Here is a 15,595-nt window from a genome sequence, read left to right on the forward strand (position 1 = left end):
AAAATAAAGTACTCTTTAATTAAAATAATGTTATATAGAAAAATACTCAGTGGGAGAAAAACAGAGGTTGAAGTTGTGCACAGGGGGATGTTCACTTTCTTTAGCACCGCTCCTGTCTAACATGGCCCGGCCTTGAAATGCTGCCCATGGATCATCCGCGGGATGACACGGCTGAGTCACCTGAGGTCCTTCTGACGGTCCCTTGGGCCCCCGAGCTAGCACACCATGGGCCGCCGTTGCCTGGCCCCCGGCTCACGCGCTGACACCGTTTTGATCCTCAGGATGCACGAGATCGATCTGCCGTTCTCCACACTAGAGGAAAAGTCCGATCAGGAGGCAAAAGCTATCAACTTCAAGTAGACGCTCCATCTGAGGCAGTGGCTCTTGACTCGAGGCTGCTGGACCCCCTTCCCCAGGGCCACTGGCCCGACAGCAAGCCCCTCTGTGGGGGATGCGGAGGCGTCACCCCTTACCTGGGCTGGTCTTAGCTAATTGTCACGGTCACCCCCACAGAAGTGAGGGACCGGGACCTGAGAGGCTGCAGGACACCCGAGAGTGAGAGGAGCTCAGGGTAACACCCCCTGGCCTCTTTCTCAGAGGAAGCAAACGTCCTCTAGGCACCGGGGGAATGGACTCTGGCCCTGGGAGAATGTGTTTGTCCGGGGAACATCCGCCCCCCTTCCTCCCCCCCGGGAGCCGGCTCCGGCTCGTCCCTGCCTGCGGAGCCCAGGGCTGTGTGCTCAGAGACCTCAGCCGACTGGAGCGGGTGGTCTGGCGGCTGCAGAGGGAACAGCAGGGCTGACTCGTCAGCCATCCGGCTGTGGTAATATCCTTGACTTGTCCGAAGACAGAGAAAGAAGAGACACCACTAGTTATTGAGAACTTTCCTGTACAGTATTTTATCTGGCAAATCACCTGAACAATCGTAAACGGTTTGAAGGAACCAAAAGAAAGGATATTACACCACGAACTTTACTGGTAACACCTTTTTAATAGGTCAAAGTAACTGTACAGTTCATTATATTCTTCCTGAGAATAATTTATATCCCCCAACAAACTAAAGGGAGGGTATATTTTTCAAAATTATTTAACAGAATGGATGGTGTAACTGCACATCAAAAGAAAACCAAATCTCTCTGCTTTGCTGAATTCTCTCCTGGGAAGACAGACGCAATGAAGGGTTCGTTAGCTCCAGTGGCTGCAAGGTAGTCAACATGGCTTTAATCTTTCTTTATAAATTATATAAAACTGGAAACAGGGATGGCTGCAGAGCCCCTTCTCAGTGCAGTCTGGAGGTGCTCTGGTACAAAGCATTTCTGCTTCCAAGAGAAATAACATCGCTACAAAAAACTGGCACATTATTCTGGTGAAAAAAGACAAAGTGTGTTCTACAGCTAGCTTCCAACCAAATCTTCACATATCCAACAGGAAAGGAAAAGGCAGGAAAGACAAAAGGGTGGTTGTTTTTTTCTGAAATGACTCAAGTCTTCAAAATATAGCTCTGATATTCTTTCTTGTAAAGTGGTGTCAGCAATATTGCAACTCAAGAGTGTTCTCACGACAGAGACTCCAGTCTGGGCCATGACCCTGCGGCTCGCCAGAGAATTCTCAGCCCTTGGGGTTTCCCGGAACTCTCTGTCTCGTCCCGTCTCCTGACATGCGGCTGGGCTGGATGAGGATCCACACGCTGCCACCTCGGCCATTTCCATGGAAACACACCCTCATGTGAACGTGGTCTGTTCTTCAGGATTCTTAAAAGCTTCTCACAAACAATTTTCATTCTCAGAAAAATGCCACATTTTGGATCCTGGGCTTTTCTGAACACCATGACTTAAAAAAAAAAAAAAAAAACAAAAAAACGAACTCAAATCAAATGTGGTTAAACTTATATGAAAGAGATTTTCAACCAGCTGTCAGTCACAACCGTTGGCGTGGTGAGTGCCGGCGGCCGGGGACCACGGGGGCCCTCGCTGCTGGTGGAACGCGGGAAGATGTCCTCAAGGAGGGCCCCTCAGTGTGGCCTTGTTGGTCCGAGCATCCGCAGTCTCGCTTGGTCAATGACATCGAGTAAGTTTTTGGCATCCACGGCCAGGGCATGAGCAGCGGTCAGCATCTGCTTTTTGTACTCCTGCTGGAGACTGGTCATGACGTACTGCTGGGCCAGCTTCATCTTATTGATGAGCTCACCCAGGTCGGAGTTCAACAGCTTCTGGGCCATCTCAATCTGGAAGGACAAGACAGAGGTCAGGAGAGGCACGTTCCATGGACTGATCCTTGGCTGCCTCCCGGAGAAGAAACTTTCTTCCCCTTAAACAAATTGTCCCGCCGGACAACAGGGTGTAAGACCAAGGTTTCCTCCAGGAAACTGGCCAACAGAGTGCCCATGGGTGTGTGTGTGTGTGTGTGTGCACACATCCAGCAGCCTCTGCTCCTTCCACAAAAGCCCTCAGTGACTATTAATCAGCGACCAGTAGGGCTTTTGCTTCTTAGAAGAAACAATCATAGAAGAATCACAGTCTGGTAGAACCTCAGAGGCCACCCAGTCCAGAGCCCTCCCCACCAGAGGGGACAGCTGGGACAGGAAGAGATTGGCTGAGGTCGTCCAGCTCCTGGCTTCCAGTTCAATGCAAACACTTGGGGCTGGACTCGCAGGCCAGGGCTCTTTCTACAACCCCAACCGTGTCTCAGGACCTGCCTCTGCTGCGCATGAAGTGGCTGAAGGATGTCCCACCGTGATGCTCCCGTGCTGCTGTGAGGTGGGAGCAGGGGCAGCAGAGCTGGAAGGAGCTGCCCTACGGAAGCGGCATGCTTGGTCCAGGTGGCTCAGGACCTCCCTCATCTGTTCGTTCAATCGGTAAGGCCTTAACCCCTCAATCTTCTAATGATCACTAAGCACTTACCTAGAGGCACGTGATGGTGTGGACGCAAGAGTCGATCACGCACTTGTGCTCAGTCTAGGGTGGAGAAGCCTGCCTACAACTACCTATAACCACTGGGATGAATCCTCCAACAGAGACACAGCGATCCTTTTGCTCTGAGAGGTCAGAAGACTTCACAGAGAATTTGTCTGAAATTGGCCTGGACTGTACAAATATGCTGGCTTCCTCTGTGGAGGGCCTCACAAGCCGTGCCAAGTCACCTCGGTCCTGCTGAACTTGACAGTGAATGAGGAAGGCTCTGAAGCCAGGGGGTCTCACTGAGAAGTCAGGTGGCCCCCAGGGCGGCTGTAGTAGAGATATGAGGGTGAGCTGGCCCAGGATGGGCTGCCCCTTCGGTAGCACAGGGGGTGGGAGGAGGGACTGGGATAGAAGGAAGCAAAGTCAAAGAAAGCTCTGCCTCTTCTTCTTTTTTTTTTTTAATTTTTATTTATTTATGATAGTCACAGAGAGAGAGAGAGAGAGAGAGAGAGAGAGAGAGAGAGAGAGAGAGAGAGAGAGGCAGAGACACAGGCAGAGGGAGAAGCAGGCTCCACGCACCGGGAGCCCGACTTGGGATTCGATCCCGGGTCTCCAGGATCGCGCCCTGGGCCAAAGGCAGGCACTAAACCGCTGCGCCACCCAGGGATCCCTCTGCCCCTCCTTAAAAAAATAATTAAGAATATATACAGGAAAGCAAGTTGTGTAGAAGAATCAGGGGAGATGGAGAGATTATTTCAGGATTTATCAGCAAACATTTACTTGTTAGGACACCATTTTCTCGCCTCTTGCATATGGAACTATCATTTTTTGGCAAAATTCTTGCTCACTGTGGAAGACCCAATAAAGTTGCTGTGAAGCAGATGAAGAAGCTAATGCCCTAACTGGCAAGGAATATAAAATTACTCTAAGCATATAGGCATTTTTGAGAATAGTTTCAGTGGTTTCATGTAGGTGAACGCACACCCTTTACGAAAGAAGCTTAGTTAGGAGCTGAGCCAGCTTCCTCAGGACGGGCGTCACTGGGACACCAGCAGCCTCGGACACACTGTCCTGAGAGACCCTGAGCCTCAGTCTCGTCAGGAGGAAATCTCAATCTCCACAGAACATCCCTCAGTTCCAGGGGATCCCTGGGTGGCGCAGCGGTTTGGCGCCTGCCTTTGGCCCAGGGCGCTATCCTGGAGACCCGGGATCAAATCCCACACCGGGCTTCCGGTGCATGGAGCCTGCTTCTCCCTCTGCCTGTGTCTCTGCCTCTCTCTCTCTCTGTGACTATCATAAATAAATAAAAATTAAAAAAAATAAAAAAAAACATCCCTCAGTTCCACTTTAGGTATAAATACTGTCTAAGGTAACTGGCCTATATTCTTCCAAAATGCTGCCGGCAGAAAGGTGAAGCCTGAGGACCTGTTCCAGCGGGAAGCAGACTGGCCGTGACATCAGGCAGGACACACAGCCCTGCTGGCCTTGAACTACAGGTGAAACTTCCTCCTCGCAGGGGTGCTGAGGCCCAGGTGTCAAAACCCTCCAGGTGAGAGAACAGCCTCCTGACTGGAGATGCAAGTGGAAACATGGAAGGTAAGAAGTGTGCCACATGCCACCTGTTCTCAAACGGTTCAGAGAAGGAGACTGCGCGTGTACATAGACAGAGAACGTGGGGAATGTTAAAAGGCAGTGAAACTGGGTCGAGGATATTCAGGAATTCTCTGTACTATTCTTATAACTCTTCTCTAAGTTTGATATCACTTCATAAACTAAGAAAACACAGGAGAACAGCCCTGGGGGCTGTGGGGCTAGAGAGAATAGAAAAGTTGGTGCAGGAGCCAGGAGGGAAGAGGAGTGGGAAGGGCGAGCAGGGCCAGGGCAGTCATGGACTCCAAGGGACACAGCTGCATGTACAAGTGTGGCCCGGGCTGCACACCTCTGGAGCTCAGGGAGCACCCCCTGGAGGAGGTCAGGGAGCATCCCTGGAAGAGGTCAGGGAGCACCCCCTGGAGGAGATCGGGGAGCATCTTTGGGGGAGGCTAGGGAGCACCCCTGAAGGAGGCTAGGGAGCACCCCCTGGAGGAGTCAGGGAGCACCCCCTGGAGGAGGTTGGGAAGCATCTTTGGGGGAGGCTAGGGAGCACCCCGTGGAGGTCAGGGAGCATCCCCTGGAGGAAGTCAGGGAGTATCTTTGGGGGAGGCTAGGGAGCACCCCCTGGAGGAGGTCTGGGAGCATCCCCTGGAGGAGATCAGGGAGCATTCCTGGAGGAGGTCGGGGAGCATCTTTGGGGGAGGCTGGGGAGCACCCCTGGATCAGCAGGCACCCCTGGTGGAGGTCAGGGAGCACCTCTGTAGGCTGGCATGTCGGGGAGCATTACTAAAACAATGCAGGTATGTCTGCTCATTTGTTGGTCAACATATGATATAAAATGGCTAAAAATGGCAAAAATGAGATTATTGATAAGAGACAGTATTTTGGGTGAACTTTGATTCCTTAAAAAAAAAAAACTCGGGGCAAACAAACAAACAAACAAACAAACCCTTGGGGCAGCCCAGGTGGCTCAGCGGTTTAGCGCCACCTTCAGCCCAGGGCGTGATCCTGGAGACCCGGGATCAAGTCCCACGTCGGGCTCCCTGCATGGAGCCTGCTTCTCCCTTTGCCTGTGTCTCTGCTTGTGTCTCTGCCTCTCTTTCTGTGTCTCTCATGAATAAATAAATAATGTCTTTATTTTTTTTTTAAATTAAAAAAAAAATTTTTTAAATAATGTCTTTAAAAAAAATTTCAAAACTCATGTATTACTTTAAAGGGCATTTTAAAAATCACTGCTCTATGTGGAAAACAAGCGTCATTTGCAAACTAATTTTTTTTCAGAAAAATGCAAGGGAGAGGAGAAGGGCGGGCTGCCTCTCCTGCTCATTTCTCTGGTCCTTTGGCCTCTACTTGAGTCAGTGCTGAAGGATTTGGCCCTTGCCCAGCTCCGCACCCATGCTCCCTGCTATCCCCACAGTCGGCAGTGGCAAGTGGGACCTAAGCAACCCCAGAGGGTGCCACTCCTCACCGCCTCCCCGGTGAACGGCTGCTCCTGGCAGGCAAGACACAACCCACCAGCCTCCGTGGCTGGAGGGTTACAACCTCAGAGCAGCCGGAGGGAGCATAACAGCCAGGCCAGAGCCCGGGCGCGTCCCGCCCGTAAGGTCAGCACAGGAGGGGGTGCCGTGTCTTACCTCTCGGTGCGTGCTGGCTGGCAGGACTGGAAGGGTTTCGTCCACAGTGGCCAGTAACGTCCGCAGGGCCAGGCCAACTTCCTAGCAGACAAGACAACACGGATATCAGGACACACATGAAGGGCTTCCCCACCGGCAGCGGCGCCTCCTCCCAGTTCCAGGGCTTGTTTCCTTTTCAACACTTTATGGAAATTTCTGTATTTCTTTTCCTCAGTACTGAGCCTGATCTGAAGTTAATAGGGGTTTCCCCCCAAGACTGAGATCCCCGAAGGCTCAGAATGTGGCCCCTGATGGGAGTTATCAGTCAGAAGGTCATTCTGCACCTGCACAGCGTGGACACATTTGATGACCACTGTCCTGCGTGATGAGCCTGTCACCAAAGGACAGATATGGCATGGCGCCCCTCCTCCTCTCCTCTGGGCCCTGGAGCCCCCACATCACGGGGACAGGGAGTGGATGGGGTGCCGGGGGCGGGGCGCTGCTAATGGGGACACAGTGTCTGTGCTTCAAGGTGAGAGGAGTTTTGGGGATTAGGTGTCTAACAAGGAGAATGTACGTAACCCCGCTGGAGGCTTAACCATGGCTAGGACGGTCAATTTTACATTCTGCGTACTGTACCACACTCCAAAAAAGTGTGTTCAAGTACACGTTCCAGAAATACAGGCTCAGAGCAAAGCTTCATAGCACTCTGAACTGCAGAACACCTCTGAGCTTGCGAACACCGGCGTGCCTCTCACACAGTTCTGGCATGTTCTTCCAGGACACCAAGCCCCTGAATGCAGCTTGGGAAGGTTAGACTAGGGCATGGCATTTTCATTCTTGTCTTTGACCCTTATTAAAAAAGATTCAGTGAGCACCCATACATCCACCCCTCAGTGGAAGAAAACAGCACAGGTAAGTCCCTGAATGTCCCTCTCCACGACGGCCCCTTCCCCGGGGCAGCACCTGAAGGCCAAGTGCTCTCCTGCGTGCGCTGGTGCTTCCTCAGCAGAGCCGCATGTCCCGGAGGCTGCACATAGCACTGCTCTGTATGCTGTCAAACTTCACGTAAGTGGCGTGACACCAATAAGCCTGTGTGATGCCATTTTGTGGCTCACTTTTTTCAAGCAAGACCATATGTGCGAATGCTAACTGTTAAAGGCTGTGGGATTCCTGGACGTTCCCTCCCAGTGTCAGGGTAAGGGACAGCAGTTCTGTCTGACTTAACGCAGTCACTGTGTATGGCCTTCACGCACAACTTCTGAAGCACCGGGTCTGACTCTGAGGGGCACCATGGCTTCCACGGTTCTAAGAACATGTCCCACTGGCGCAGGGTTGGGTTTTACCTTCACCATGGGAACATACTCCTCCGGTGGGGCTGGCTGGATCTTGCTGGACATTTCGATGACAGCCTTCACCAAGCCCGTCACATTCTCGTACACCCTGTCGTTGGACCGGTCCAGGTTGGCAGTGGGTGGGGGGCTGATTTCCTGGGGCTGAAGCTGCAACACAGAAGCCGTTATGTCCCCAGGCCCCACAAGGTGGCGGCACACCACTGCAGCACTAGGTTAGAGAGGGTCTTTAAAAGAGATCAAAGCAGATCACAATTGATTTTCTGGTCTGTGCGGCTACAGCTCGATTTGAGGATGACAGTAAAGTAATTCATCCAAGTGACGAGTGAATGAGACAATAATTTTTTATAACTTTGAGCTCAGTTAAAGGAAATGAAGTGGAATCATACACATGACACTAAAAGCCCCAGATTCTTTCAGAGTAGTGATTCAACACCCCCCCAGAATCATTCACTAAGAGAAAGAATTCATGTATTTTACGCCTCTCTGAGGATTTCACAGGAAGCTGGCTAGGGGGTCAAGCATTCTATGTTAAGACTCTAAAGAATTCCTGCTTAGTCTGACCTCTGCAGTATGAACTGTATGGCTCAGCGTGGCTGCCTTCAAACCACCTCATGGAAACGTGTGTGACCCCTTCATGACTACACCAAGCTGGATACAAGTCTTGTGAAGTGGACACATCTGCCTGCACCACACTGTGCAAATGAGGGCCGTGGCGGTGCCGCCAAGAGCCCCAGGATGCACCTGCCAGTGGCATGGCCTTGGCTCCTCACCTGGCCATTGTGGTGAGGGTGATATGAAGGAGCAGATGCCCACCCCAGAGCCAGTGGCACAGAGACACCGATGACCATTACCCCAGAGAAGCCGAGCACTGGAGGCTGGCGAGCGCAGGGCCTGAGGAAAGTCTCCCAAAGGCATTTGAACATTCAAATTGGTAACACGAGGCACGTAAAGGGCAGTATGTGTGTATTTTAAGATAACTAAGCTGCAGTACATAGTAGTAGCTGTTTGCCGATGGGGCTGCTGCCAGCGCTCCGTCTAAACCTCTCGGTGCCCATTCTGAACCCTTGGGCCGACTCTGTCTGGGAACCTGGAGCCCGGGTATTCAAGTCTGGCTCGAGACAGACACGGACAGGAATAGTTCAGTCCCTGAAAAGGTGTGCATGCCTCACTCTCTGGCAAATAAAACTTTGTTTTTGGTGATAAGCCAAGCAAAAGTGCCCTCCCCAGACTTCCTGATTTCTGCTGCAGAGTCACATGCAAAGTGCTAGGTGTGAAGAAGCAGGACAGACACACAGACACAAGGTGCTTACCCTCCATGGCTATTGTTGAACGGGAGGTGAGGAAAAGTTAGAGAAATTTATCAGAGAAAGGGAAAAAAGAAAAACAATATTAATAAAGGTGGCAGACAAACCCCCCACAAAAACACATGAGCAGAACCAAAAGAAGCGAGTCTGAAGCCTGCCCAGGAGCCCTTGGTTCCCCAGTTATCCACGCACGACGTCTGGGCCGTCAGTCCAGGGTGCCCGCACACTCGGTAAGGAGGCCTGCCACACGCCATGCTTGCTTTCATGAAGTAAATGCAGAAAGCAACACACAGAGCCCGAGAGGGACAACCTGGCAGCCATGCAAGAAGCAAAGCATTAGGGGTCCTCAGAAAGAAAGGGCAATGAAATGCACCTGACATCACTGAGAATGGCCTGTCGGACTTCTGGGCCGTCAGGAGAGACTGTCCAACCCTCACTCCCCACACCCAGCCCCCCACGTCTTTGGAAACAGGCTTTGTCATGAGCCATGACGCCATAGTAAAGATCCCTGGCTTGGGGCTGTGCGTAAAGACATCAGGAGTTTATTTTAAAAACAAAACCTAAAAAAACAAACAACAAATCCTTTTGAGCCAAGTCTTATGTTTCAGGCTCCTTTATTTTAAACTTAGAAGTTTTATTTAATGTTTTTTCTTCTACAGCTTACACCAAGGCTACGCTACTGTAAAAAGACCATGTAAATCGGGAAAAGGTGGCCATCTTGACCCCTCCTCAAACGGGTCTGAAACAGGTGTACCCTTTGGTATAGGAGTTCAGTAGAATCTTATTAAATTTCTTTTTTTTTTTTAATCTTATTAAATTTCAAGGTCCAACCTGCCACAGTGCATTTTCCCTGCATTAGAAAGAGGGAGATCATTCCTAACTGCATCACTTCAAGAGAGGACATCCCTGCCTCTTCCCTTCTGCACTCAGAGTCACACGGGGCCCTGTGACTCACATGGCAAAATGTGCCACCAGATAGGATCAACATAAAGGCACAACTTCCTGAACAGGGGCTGCAGGCAGGGCTCCATCAGGGAGAGGTGCCGCCATCCTAGATTCCAGGAGGCAAAGGCTGCTTTATGCTAATCTACTTAAAGCTTCTGTTTTGTATCTGCCCTGTGCCCAACCAAGGTGGGTCACAGAAGCAGTACCCTGGTGCCTCCAGCCACCATTCACAGTAACACTCCCAAAGCCAAAGCTTAGTTTGGAGGATCGTTGTCACTGGTTTCCTACTTTCTGGGGCCTGCCAACCTGGGGGTTCCTTGGAAGGCAGCTGGGAAAGGTGCCACCCCCCAGAGACATACACAGTTCCAACCTCAGGTGGGTGCTTAAAGCCTCAGAGAATCCAGAATCGTAACAAAGCCACCAAGGAGAGAGCAAGATGGGTTTCTGACTGAACGTTACCTGGATGAATTTCGTTAGTGACAGCTAGAGATAAGCATTTCAGTGCTAAACAGTATTGTTCTGTTAGGCTGGATTCAGTAACCTCTACTGAACAGATGGGTAAAGAAGATGCTAGAGACATACTTCATACTTGCTAATTTTTTTTTAAAGCAGGCTCCACACCCAGCCCAAGGCCTGGTGAACTCACAACCCTGAGATCAAGAGTCGGATGCTTAACCAACCGAGTCACCCAGGCACCCCTACTTCATACTTCTTACTAAAGGAATCTTTACTTGATACATTTTTAATTAAGCATGCTATTTCCATCATGATTCTGACCTGCTTAACACCATCTTTAAGGGTATTTTCCAATTATATTCACTTATGTTATTACAAACAGGAGGCCAAATACATGTCAGAATCCTTAGGTGGTATCTGAGCTACCTCTAAAGTAGATTTTTCCTTATAATACAAGCCATTTAGAGAATTTGTTCTTGTGGCTCATGTAAACGTCAAACTTCATTAACCTAATTTTTCCCTCTTCCCTTTTTAAATTTATGTCAAGAAACCACATTAGGAAGAGCTGTGTCCCCCTATGCTCCTCCTCAGAGAATACCCCGTGTGGTGCCAGCAGCGTGCTGGGGAGGCCCCACATCCCAAGCTGGGGGGAGCTGCTGGATGCCCAGCCCCAGGCCAAGCTCCAGGACCAGCACTCTTGAGTTCCAGGGGTTGACCACCTGCCAGCACGTGCTCCAGGAGCCGGCCCTCAGAGCAAGGGTGCCTCTGGCTCTAGTGGGACTTGTACTGTGTCCCATAGGAAGTGGGTGGGTCCAGCCAGAGCCAGCCCGTTCACTCCCCGCTCACCGCTCCTCTGGGCTGGAGATGGCGTCTTCTCTGCCAAGGGCTACCTCTCCTGTCTCCAGGAATCAGCCCGCTGGCTAAATGCTGGCTCAGCTGGGGAGCCTGTAACCTTGAAAATGCCCTTTGATTTCTGTAGCCTTGCTGTCTCATGGGAAAGGTGGAAACAATCCTACCACCAGCAACCCTTGAGGCTAATGTGAGCACAGCTCTGTCCCAGCACACGGTAAGGTAGGGCATTCCTGGTTAGTCAGAAAACAAATGTTTCTACTAACTGGCAACAGAGTTACTAGATTCTAAGACCCCATCCACTGTAGGAGGCGTTCTTGTTCTTTATGTTCCTCTAAGGAAAAAAAAAAGCTGCCAATTAAACTAACATGTCACCCTGATTTTAGAGATATTAAAATATCTCTAAAATATCTCTGGTGTATCAGAACTGGGAAACAAGATACATTTTGAGAGGTAACTCATCTCTAATGCAAAGTAGAGGGCCTCTCATTAAATGGGAACAAAGAGGAAAACCCTTGGCTTTGCTTCTCTTGGGGAGGAGAGTGGCTTCCAAGGGACCTAGAGCCCAACGCCGCAGGGCCTGGTGGAGGCTGGGGGCGGGGGGCAGTCAGGAACCCCGATGGCCCCACTCACACGCAGCAGGGCAGGCTGTGTGTGAAGGGCTCCCGAGCCAAGGAGAGGCAGTGGCTGTGTGGCCTGAGATGCACGCAGTTCTGGCTCCACACTTAAGAGACAGTGAGCCCACAGAAGGTCTTGCTTCCCTCAGGTGTCCTGGTTTAATTAATTTTTTAAACCAGAAGCCATCCCAGCACTTTATTCCCAAGAAACATTCTGCCTGTGAAGAAGAAAACCTCTCTCTGCCTGAGGCTCAAGACTCCACCATGTGAGAGAAAACTGGAAAAGACAGGCTTCCTGGCAAGCTTGATCCTGACTCTTGGAGGGGATCAGAGCCCAACCAAATGGACGCCTGGAGCCCATGGCAGTGCCACTCTGCTCATTCCGTCCTCAGCACTGACTCCACATCATGGTACAGACCACTAACCCGGAGCGAGAAGCTCCACAGAGCCTTGAGCAGAGCTCGGGCTCAGGTGCCCACCTTGACGCCCTCGTTGTAGCTGTCCCCGGGGCTGCTGAGGCTGGCGAGGCTGCCCAGGTGACCAGGGGCTCCAGGCCGTGGCGGTTTCTTTGGCGGAGCTGCAGGATCTGGTAAAAGGGAAGGTGTCCCAGTAAGTGATGCATAATAAGACACAGAACAGAAACACCCAGATAAACACCGAGCATGGATTCATGTTACTACAACATACACTGATCTCGGAGAGGGCATCCTACTGAGGCTTTTCTGATGCATTACAGCAGTAAGTTCTGTTCTCCAATGGTCTAGTTATCAGCTGAATTTGCTAAACATCATACTTGGTTTGATCCGTAGAGGGGAAAGTGTTAAAAGGATCATGAGGTACTCCAAAAATAGGACACTATGTACATTTACAACCCACCCCTAAACTATAAAAACTTGACAGATCATTTTTTCGCTTACCTGGTTTACCCACAGGCTGGTATATGTGTTGGTTTCCAGGCTGCGGGAAAAGAAAAGCTCCATCACCACACCAGCATACACTAAAGGGCATCATGGCCTCCCCATCACCCTCCATCTGCTTGTACAACTGTGTGAAGTGCTGGGTTCAAGGCCTAATTGGGGGTGGGGGGACTTGGAAAAAGCAAAAATGCCAGCAGGCTGTGGGGAAAGGGCTGTGACGGGAGCAAGCACAGGATAGTATGGGAACATAGACAGGGAGTCATCACAGCCAATTTAGAATTTCCTTTAAAAAAGTGACATCCATGGAGGCCTCAGTTCACCTTCCAGGACTGTGAAATCCAGGCCTTCCCAGTGTCTGGGCCTTCTGCTCAGGAAGCTGCCTCACAGCCCAGATGTTCTCCTTACAAGGAGAGGTATAAGGGGTAGAGAGACAATGGGAGGTGTCTCCTCTGTGGCACTGGGGTGTCTAGACATTCCGTGTCCCATGTCATTGTCACCCGAAGTCTGTGTGTGTCAGGACTTGGTGCTACAGCGCCATCAGTTCTGGACCAAGCCACAGGCCCAGAATTTCCACCCCCAGGACAGGACAAAAGACTGTTCCACTGAAGGCCAGCCCTGCCATCACACTGCAAACAACCTGTCCTAGGATAACTAAATGCAAAGAAGTCTTTTTAGAACTACATTCTACTTCTGAAGAGACTTATTTGAAATAATTAACTAGTTAAAAAATACATATTTTAAAGGTGCTTTACTTTTAGTTGTAAGGAGAGAGAGCCACCTCTGTGAAATACAAGAACTGCAGTGTGCACAGTGAAAACTTCCTCTGCCGGGAACACATCTACTGTCAACATACTGTTTCATACCCACAAAGCCCTCAGAACTGGACAGTGTGAAGAACAAGGGCTCCTCCACAACGGAGTTTGTGCAGTACTTCACAGTTAACCTACCACACTTGACAGTTATTGAACATTTGCTTTGCTCTAGGCACAAAACAAGCCCCACCCTTGTGTAGCGGATAGTGTAACACAGGGAGTGAGACAGTAACAGCAGGTTCACACATATTGCCAAGCCCCGTGGAAAAGGGAGATGGGGGTGGGACAGGCAGTGAGGATGCTGCAGGTCTCAGTGGGAAATTCAGGCCTCCTGAGAATGGGGCCTTGGAGCACGCTGGGTGGAGCACACTGGGTGGGGGAAGCCATGAAGCAATTTGGGAGGCGAATGGCCCAGAGATAGGGGATCCCCTAGTAGGGGCAAACAGCACAGCTGCCCTGGCTGCTGGAGGGCAGGAAACAACCGGAAACATGGTCCAAACTCTAAAGTAGACACAGTCTGTGAGCTGTGTTGTATTCACGGATCCAGGCAGTAAAATACACACACTTAAAAAAGACTTACAGCACAAAGAATTTTCTGGTTGATACCCAGGTTGCAAGAAAGGTCCATTAACTAGAAAATTCTATTCTAAGAACATCCTAGATTAATTCAGCAGAAGTACATATAATGTACCATGCTAGGCAATTCCACAGGTTGCTCTGGGAGGGAAGGCACAGAAAAGTGCCTGCTTCCAGAAGTCTGACAGACGAGTGTGTGGTCAGGCTACATTCTGGGTCTGCCGCGTATCTAGCTATGGGCCCTGGGCCTTGGAGAAGTCATTCAACTGTTTGGGGGAGTTGTTTTCCAATTTGTTAACAAATAGGCTGATGACATACATCTAACACAGGGGTGTTGTCACAAAATGAACGTGTGGTCAACTTGTATATAATTTTGTATATATTGTTTATATTTTGAAATCCACATGGTTTTTACTTTTTATGCAAGTGGATAGGGTTTCCACTAGCTCATGCCTACTTAAAATCCGCAATTTTCTAGCCCAAGTGTTCTCCCTGAAGACATGGTGCATTTTCAAAAGCGTTAAGTTGGAGCATTCCAAGAAGTGGGCCAAATCAGATTGTTATCTTTAGCAAAGGATGGAAGAGGGAAAACTGGAATGGTGTTACTGGCCTCCCAGAAGGAACTACCCACAACCTGAACCACATCCCTTGCAGGGAGCCATCATGTTCGCTGGTGCAGTCTGGCATCTAGCACTATGACGGGTAACCTTGAGCAAGTTTTCTACAAGCCTCAGTTTACTCCTTTGTGGAGTGTGGACGGCAACAGGCCTGACTTGATGGGAGTGCTGAGGTCTCGGGGAGGTGGCAGGAGAACAGCACTCAGCACAGCACCCTGTAGCACTATGTACCTTCTCATCGGTATTAAGTGCTTCCACTGTCACCTAGGCCTGGGCGACACGATGGCTAGAGGACTTGTCCTGTGTCATTGGCTCCACAGAGTGTTTCTGAAGAATGCTTCTATCCAGGTCTAATTCACCCCGTCCCACATGCTTTCTGGGGGACTGCCATTTGCCACATACTGGAACACAAAAGATTTCCCTTTTGTAATAAAATGCCCTATTAGCGGTGTTGTGAACAGCCAGTCCCTCAAGTAGGGTTTACCTTCATGCCGATTCTCAGTCTTAACAACTTAGGACAGACTACCTGCCATGTGCTAATTTTTTAATGTTAATAAGGAAGGAGCTGTGTGTGTGGAGATGTTAAATGGCAGGTGATGTGACTTCATGCTCGTGAAATAGCAATGTCCCATATTCCATCTGCAGAGCCCACTGCGTCAGCACATTTGGACAGAAGATACCAAATCTTCCCATGCTGGTGACTGAGCACATCTTTCAGGGACCAAATCTTGGGGGCAGCTGGATTTCACAGTACAGATTAGAGTTGTTCATTCTGTACTGTGCATCCTGGAGCTGGGTGATGCCCCAGTCTCATGTATGCATGCATGTGTGTCTACAAGTAAATCCAGAAGCCTTATTAGGGTGGAGCTTTATCTCTGTAGGTCTGTTACCTGGCAGGCACAGGTTTCTCTTTCGTGTTTAGAGAAATCTGCTTTTCTTTTACTCAGACATATGCTGATGGAAATCTTAATAAGATGATTTAAACTCTTCTCCTTAAAAGATTAGGGAATATTTCAAGCAAGCTTTAAACATATCTGGAATCAT

At 50.0% G+C, this 15,595-nt stretch overlaps 1 protein-coding gene across 7 annotated transcripts in view; it reads right to left on the reverse strand.

Moving 5' to 3' along the window:
* Positions 1-971: 971 nt before the first annotated feature.
* The window catches only part of PTK2 (protein tyrosine kinase 2), a 271,928-nt gene continuing 257,304 nt past the window's right edge, over positions 972-15,595 (reverse strand). For all 7 annotated transcript variants that reach the window (XM_055314396.1, XM_055314395.1, XM_055314394.1 and 4 more), the window contains 5 exons: positions 12,547-12,586; positions 12,109-12,215; positions 7,450-7,605; positions 6,125-6,205; positions 972-2,224 (listed from right to left, as the gene is read on the reverse strand). In XM_055314396.1, the coding sequence (XP_055170371.1) occupies positions 2,012-2,224; positions 6,125-6,205; positions 7,450-7,605; positions 12,109-12,215; positions 12,547-12,586 (597 nt within the window). In that variant the 3' untranslated portion in view covers positions 972-2,011. The remainder of the gene's footprint in view (positions 2,225-6,124; positions 6,206-7,449; positions 7,606-12,108; positions 12,216-12,546; positions 12,587-15,595) is intronic.

The sequence above is a fragment of the Nyctereutes procyonoides genome, unplaced genomic scaffold (assembly GCF_905146905.1).
Source record: "Nyctereutes procyonoides isolate TBG_1078 unplaced genomic scaffold, NYPRO_anot_genome, whole genome shotgun sequence".
NCBI classification, from domain to species: Eukaryota; Metazoa; Chordata; class Mammalia; order Carnivora; family Canidae; genus Nyctereutes; species Nyctereutes procyonoides.